We start from the raw sequence: 6,556 nt of genomic DNA, 5'->3' as shown, positions 1-6,556 counted from the left end.
AGAGTGTTGCTGGAGAGCAGGGAAAGTTTACCCCAGTCACTATGGAGAAGGAATGTGCTTGTGCAAACGTTTCACCCAGCCCAGGTCCTATTGCCAGGGAGTCCAGAAACCTGGCCAGTTGCACCCAGCTGGACATGACTGTGTTGGCAGCACCCACACAAACGCAGACCCAAGCTGCAAGGCAGCACCACCACATGCCCACCACGGCATAACCGCGCTGCTGCAGCCATCTGGGCAACAGGTACCGCTTCCTGATGCGGGTGGTGTCTCCATCCACAGCACAGACCCACCCTCGGCTCGCTGCCAGCAAGGCAGGATGAACCCAGCTGCCCAGGGTACCTGAGCCCACTAGCACCTCCTGCTGCCACACAGCAGCTGGGGCCGAGTGCCACAGGAAAAACCTAACACCAAGCACGAGCTCTTTGTGGGGCGGGCACCCTGCATTTTAAGACCCTAGAGATACGGACCTCACCACAGCTCTGTTCAGGCAAGATGATCACCAACCATTTCCTTCAGTTCAGAGCTAGGAACTGCTGGGGCTGCAGGCAGCCTGCCTCGCACCAGAGGGCTCCGACGGATAAATGAGGCTTCTGTAAAAACAGGGGAGTGGGATGAAGTGTGTCCACTTCACAGGTTTAAGATGTGTGAGTGGCTGCCCCCACAGCCCAGGACCCGCCCTTTGATGTGCTCCCAACTCCACCCTAATACCTGCAACTAAATGCAGAGATACATCACACTGACTTCCTTTAAAGGTAGCAGCCTCACGAATAACGTCACATGCTCCAAAACATCCGGAAAAGCTTTTGTTCAGGACAGCTTTCCAATCCCACCCCAAGTGGCAGGGCAGAAAGCTGGAGTTTGTACCCAGCTTTCGAAAGGGACAGACTATGACAAGAGCCTGGCCCTTCTGCTAGAAGGAATTTCTCTTGCACCGCAATGAGACCAAGGAGGTCAGGGGAAGACCAGCTGGTCAGTGAGCAGTGCAGCCAAGTTTGGTTAAGAGAAGATAACCAGATCCTGAAGGCAATCGTACAAGCAGGCAGGAGGCACCAAGCAAAGGGAAAAGGGGCTGCTGGCTCAAACCAGAGGATGTCAGCACGTGTGATGCAGGAAGGGGAGGCAGGAGGTACTGGCTGCAGAGCCTGGAGTGCAAAAGGCAAGTTTTCAGCCACACTTAGTACAAGTGCAGAGTCTAAGACAGCACTGCAGCTGTGGAGTGGCTTCCTGGACACTCATCTCCTGAGGTAGCAGGACCCCGTTCCCCACTGACCTCACTCCAAGAGCCCAAATGCAGCATGTGCTGACCTAACACGCCACAGGAAGAGGGGGATGTGTGCCCAGCCAGACCCTGGCGGCTCCCAGAAAGCCAGAACTCTTAACGGGGATGCACATTTGCCCCTTCCTCCTGCTCACAGGTTACCAGTGCTGGAAATTCTCCACTTGAGCCAAGTCTGACAGCTCTTTTCCACACCCATTTGGTCCATTAAGAAGTCACTGTCCTAGAACCCAAGATGTTTTAGTTGAAAGCATGCAGGGTCAGAGCTTGCCTGAAGACACAAAAGCACTCAGGGGTTCCAGGAGTGATGCTTCTTCCTTCACATTGTACAGGCAGGAGGAGCTACACAAGCCCCTCCACCCCGCGCACACAAATGAGCACACAACCCTTGACTGTAGTAGACTCCGGGTTTTATTAATTCTCTCAGCAGAATAGTTTTTATTCATTTGCCTTTTCTGGCCTTGATCTTCCTCAAGTAGAACTCTAATTCCTTCCCTTCCAACACGTAGCCATCGGCTCGGCCACACTGTCCAGGTCTGGAGGCAATGCAGGCTGCAAGGAGAAGTCATCCAGTTAAAGTTTAACAACTCACTACACCAGCACATACACCAACTGAAAGAAACTGACTTTTCCTAAGGACAACTAATGACAAAACAAGGGGAAATGGGTTTAAACTGAAGGAGGGGAGGTTTAGATTAGATATTAGGAAGAAGTTTTTCACTGTGAGGGTGGTCAGACACTGGAACAGGTTGCCCAAGGAAGTTGTGGATGCCCCCTCCCTGGAAGTGTTTAAGGTCAGGCTGGATGAGGCTTTGAGCAACCTGGTCTAGTGGAAGGTGTCCCTGCTGATGGCAGGGGGGTTGGAACTGGGTGAGCTTTAAGGTCCCTTCCAACCCAAACCATTCTATGATTCTGTGAAACGCCGCACACAGCCCCTCTGACAGCGCTGGGACGAGCAAGTTACCAGTAACAGATGCACCAGTGTATGTGCTGGCTCCAGCACCTCCCACTAAGGGATCGTACCCTTGAACCTGCCCTGCTGCACTGAGTCCCTAACGAAGTCCTCTTCAGATCTCCAAACTGTCATCGCTCAAGTTCAGTAGCAGAACTGGACAAAGGTCTCATCACCAGAAGACTTCAGAACAGTGAACTATTCACCAGAACTTGAAACTGGTCAAAGCTGTTCCACATTTGTAGGACATTTTTCTGACACACAGGGCACCCCATGAGTCTCTGCTCATTTTGGAAGTCTCGAGTCCCATTATGTTTCTCAAAGGCCAGTCAGGAGTGATCAACTCCAGGAGCCTGGCTGGGCCATGTATCAATTCAAGCTCCAGAAATGGATTTCCCCTACCTGCCACAAGTGGGGTATCTCCAGAGAAGATAAAAGAACAAGTTACATTTAAGACCCAGAAGATACTCCTGCAGATATGGAGAACACACCGTTGCTTTCACCCTGCAGTTAGCTTTGTCACAGCGAGTAGAACTTTAAATGATCCCAAGACCAAGAACAAGATTTGCTCTGGTGCCCTGTTTGTGTCCTGACTCCCTTTATCCCCACCCACATTAATGCTGCCAGGGACTCACCAAGTAGCTTTCCTTGCTGGAACTGCTCCTCAAGAATACTTGCTATTTTAGCGTTCTTCTTTCGCTCATCGTATTTTTTCTGGATCTTCTTTGAACGCTTCTTGTTCAAGATTTCCTCCTCTTCAGGAGTCTAAACACAAGACCACAGGTGAAGACAAGGTTAAGCATATGGCCATCATCTGCTAGAGCAGAAGGTCTCCACTAACATCAAGGACACCTTTGTACCCTTAGCACTGCACCATGTTTCTGCAGTGATACCTTCCAGAGGTACAAATATTTCAGCTTCACAGAATCAGGTGTCGTGTTTCACTTTTGAGGCCAAGAAACGCAGTGTTGCTACCTAGAGTCACTGCTGACAAAGAGCACAGTGCCCCAGACGAATGAAATTGCAAAGGTTTCCTCCATGAATCAATCCTGCTCCAAAAAAGGGAATACTCTCTCCTCTCCAGACACAGGGAGAGCACCTGGGTGTGGTGCAAGTCCTGGTAGACAGGTTACAAGCTCTCCCCCTGCTTCTGAACTGGACAGCGTGCAGATAAGAATGCCTTGTTTTTAAGGAGACACTTAAGCTGAGGGCTGCACATGGGGGTTTAGACACCTTTCAACAGTCCAGGGTTTGCATCTTGAAAAAAATTAAAGACAATGGGTCTAGTTTAAAAACACCTAGGAATACTTTTAAAATCAAGCTGAAATTTAGGTAGCAATCCACAAGCTTCTCATCAAAGCAGTCACCCCCCGGCACAAGGACCTGATCCGCAAGTCTTCCTCAGCATCATAACGTGTCATCGCTCTCCGTCAGTAGCAGAACTGGACAAAGGTATCATCATTAGAAGACTAAAGAGATCAACCGGCAGGTCCTTGTGCACGAACGGGTGCAAAGCCTCAGAGAGCTCTGTGGTACTGAACACTCCATTAACAGAGCCAGACCTGTGCTGGGAGCTGGTGGGAATGCAGTCTGGATAGCCAATGTTATTCCTGATGGGTACTCAACCCTCTTCTGGCAGGCACTGTTCCCTCCCCATGGCCAACTGCCTCCAGCAGGGCAGATGCGACTCTGCAAGGAACCAAAATGTCAATCCCAGACATACCAGTTTGGCGCCCTTCTTGCGTCCAAGGGGCAAGGCATAGTGGGCTTCATACCACTGCCGGTACGGGGTGCTGTCAATGAGAACGATGCAGTTCTTCACCAGGGTCTTTGTCCGCACCAGCTCGTTGTTGGAAGCATTGTAGACAACATCAATGATTCTGGTCTTGCGAGTGCAGCCTTTCAAAAGAAGAGTATGAATTCAAACCTACAGGGATCAGACAACTGAGAACACAGTCCACAACATCTCACACATACCCTCAAACCACCTCACACTCAACACCCCATCAAATGTCCTCCAGCTTCCCTAGCACTGACTTAAATTTAACTAAGAGATGTACCTCTCTTTCATCAGCCCAACTTTCTGATGCTAGGATAGAAGCCTACAGTTGGAAACCGATTCACCCCAGGTGAAAAACTGAGTTCTGTGGCCTTGCTGGAACTCAACTCAAACAAGACTAAGGAATGCTAAAAATTAAATTTCTGGATTGGAAGGTACCTCAGCAGATGACAACTAACACTGCACACAGGGCTCAGTCCTGTATGTACTTCCCAGAGTTCCTGAATTAAGCCGTGTTTAATGGGACTGGTCTGCGACACATACTAGAAACCATTTTTATAGGATGAAGGTTTGTGAGTAAATTGAGGGAGGAAGTTGGTGTTTTCACCCTTCAAGACCCACCTGAAGCACTCAGTCAGTCTCAGCTACTGGATTTGACTGTTTAGCAGTTGCACGCCCTGGAGACACAGCCCTCCACACATGCAAAGGCCAGGCACAAGGTGGGTTTTCTCCTCTTCACTCACACACCTCACCCTTGCTCTGCACGGTACGCTCAGTCCCTGCACTTCTGCAGTAACACCTACGGACAACAGCACTTATCACAGTACAGACAATGCTGTCACCACTGGGGAGAAAGCGTGTCCCCTCCCTCACACCACGCTGGCCACAGAAACAACACCCTGCCCGCTGCTGGCTCTACCCTCCTGCCCAGTAACACTGAACAGGCCCAGGCTCAGAAACTTACAGAGTTTCCAGTTTGTAATTCAGAGAAAACGCAGCTTGCTCGGTGGAAACACTACAGACTCCTCCCTCACTTCTGTGCTTCCTGCTTTTGCTTAGCAAAGCGGGACCATGGAGTAAACTGCACATGCTAGGATTTTTCTGAGGTGTGGCCCTAGAACAAAATCCTCACAACTCTTTTCTCTTGTACAGGACTGCCTAACTGTTAGTAACTGTTCATCAACAGAGAAAGCGGCCTTTATGAACTACCCACACTGAGGTTTTCTCGATAGCTCTCCCCCAGTTAAAAGTTAACGCAAGCATGTCACTCAGTGTAACTATGACACTCCAATCACAGTGAACTTAGTAGACACCCAAGTCTCCTAAGGCCACATAAGGTCAAAGTTATCATCACTACACATGCTGCTTGAGACCCAGCACTGCGAGCTCCATGATCTTCAAACCCAGCCTACAAATCCACGCTTGCACCACCAGCCCTCTACCCTGCAGCAGTGTTGGGGACCAGCACTGCAGTCCAAGACACTGCTGTCCCTTCCAACACATCAGGCTTACAAGGTACTCACATTCCGATCCCCAGGAGAAGTTGCCAACATCCAACCGAAGGGCACGGTACTTCTTATTTCCACCACGAACTCTCACGGTGTGAATTCGGCGTGGGCCAATCTACAGCCAGAAACAAACATCAGGGGTTTGCTGGTGCGAGGACACTGCGCAGCTCAGGGGCCTCGAGCCCACCTCAAAGGCAATATGGTCAGTGTAACTATGACAAACCCCAGCACTGGCAGACACAGTGAGTGACCAGAACGGTCTGTTGCATCTACCTAAGGTGAAAGTTTCATCATTCCAATTGCCTCTTACTGCAAAAATGTACCACTGCTTTCCACAGGCACGGGGAAAATACCACCTTTGAAAGAAGCAGCACCAGCTATTTAACCACTGACAGAACACAGCAGACATTTAAGCCTCTAACAGCACATGACCAGCAACCTGAGTTTGAAATCACAGCTACTGCCCACCCCTGCAAAACACCCACCTTAGTGTTGGCAGGAGGACGCCCCAACTCATACTTCCTCTTCTTGTGGTAGGGCTTCCTCTTGCCCCCAGTCTTGCGACGCTTGTGCCAGTTGTCCCTCGAGATACCTGAATGGAGAGCAGTGTGGTCAGATCACGGCAGGGAGCCCACCTGGCCACGGCAGGGCACGGTTCTGAGTCCTCAGCTCTCCAAGGTTGGTATCCGCACAGCGCACTCAGCTTTATGCAGCAGTCAGAGAAGCTTCATCATTGATACTCAGATCCGCCTCCAACTCCTCCCTTCCAGCAGAGCTGTACAGAGCAGACAGGCTCCCTCCCCCGTGTCCGACTGGTCTCCTCTTTGGGAAGCAGCTTCCCAACCTTCCCCATGTGCTGGGCAGCCGTGGGAAGCACCCCACCCCAAGCTCCTGGGGACCCTACTGCAGACACGTATAGGATTCCCCTGGGCCTCACAGATCATTTACAGAAAGGAACCCCCACCCCATTTGTCTGCTGGGCCCCTGAGAGACACCCCAACACTAACATCCTTCTACCCAGCCCGCTGGGCATCCCGTAA

At 50.8% G+C, this 6,556-nt stretch overlaps 1 protein-coding gene and 5 non-coding genes across 6 annotated transcripts; all 6 read right to left on the bottom strand.

Annotated features, from left to right (window-relative positions):
- Positions 1 to 856: 856 nt before the first annotated feature.
- On the bottom strand, positions 857 to 986 carry LOC114818842 (small nucleolar RNA SNORA35). Its single transcript, XR_003766289.1, has one exon. It is a non-coding gene; the product is annotated as a small nucleolar RNA SNORA35 (small nucleolar RNA).
- Positions 987 to 1,664: 678 nt separating this feature from the next.
- RPS8 (ribosomal protein S8) lies at positions 1,665 to 6,133 on the bottom strand (the record flags this gene model as incomplete). The annotated part of the gene is made up of 5 exons (XM_010173777.1): positions 1,665 to 1,828; positions 2,864 to 2,993; positions 3,952 to 4,127; positions 5,532 to 5,631; positions 6,002 to 6,133. Coding segments are annotated over 5 exons (648 nt in total), but the record flags the coding sequence as incomplete, so codon positions are not given.
- Positions 2,339 to 2,410, bottom strand: LOC114818840 (small nucleolar RNA SNORD38). Its single transcript, XR_003766287.1, has one exon. It is a non-coding gene; the product is annotated as a small nucleolar RNA SNORD38 (small nucleolar RNA).
- On the bottom strand, positions 3,625 to 3,696 carry LOC114818839 (small nucleolar RNA SNORD38). Its single transcript, XR_003766286.1, has one exon. It is a non-coding gene; the product is annotated as a small nucleolar RNA SNORD38 (small nucleolar RNA).
- LOC114818841 (small nucleolar RNA SNORD46) lies at positions 5,714 to 5,817 on the bottom strand. Its single transcript, XR_003766288.1, has one exon. It is a non-coding gene; the product is annotated as a small nucleolar RNA SNORD46 (small nucleolar RNA).
- Positions 6,134 to 6,174: 41 nt separating the features above from the next.
- Positions 6,175 to 6,259, bottom strand: LOC114818838 (small nucleolar RNA SNORD55/SNORD39). The gene has a single exon (XR_003766285.1). It is a non-coding gene; the product is annotated as a small nucleolar RNA SNORD55/SNORD39 (small nucleolar RNA).
- Positions 6,260 to 6,556: the final 297 nt, after the last annotated feature.

This window comes from Antrostomus carolinensis, unplaced genomic scaffold (genome assembly GCF_000700745.2).
Source record: "Antrostomus carolinensis isolate BGI_N321 unplaced genomic scaffold, ASM70074v2 scaffold46248, whole genome shotgun sequence".
In the NCBI taxonomy this organism is placed as follows: Eukaryota; Metazoa; Chordata; class Aves; order Caprimulgiformes; family Caprimulgidae; genus Antrostomus; species Antrostomus carolinensis.
This window is presented reverse-complemented; position numbering and strand designations above follow the sequence as displayed.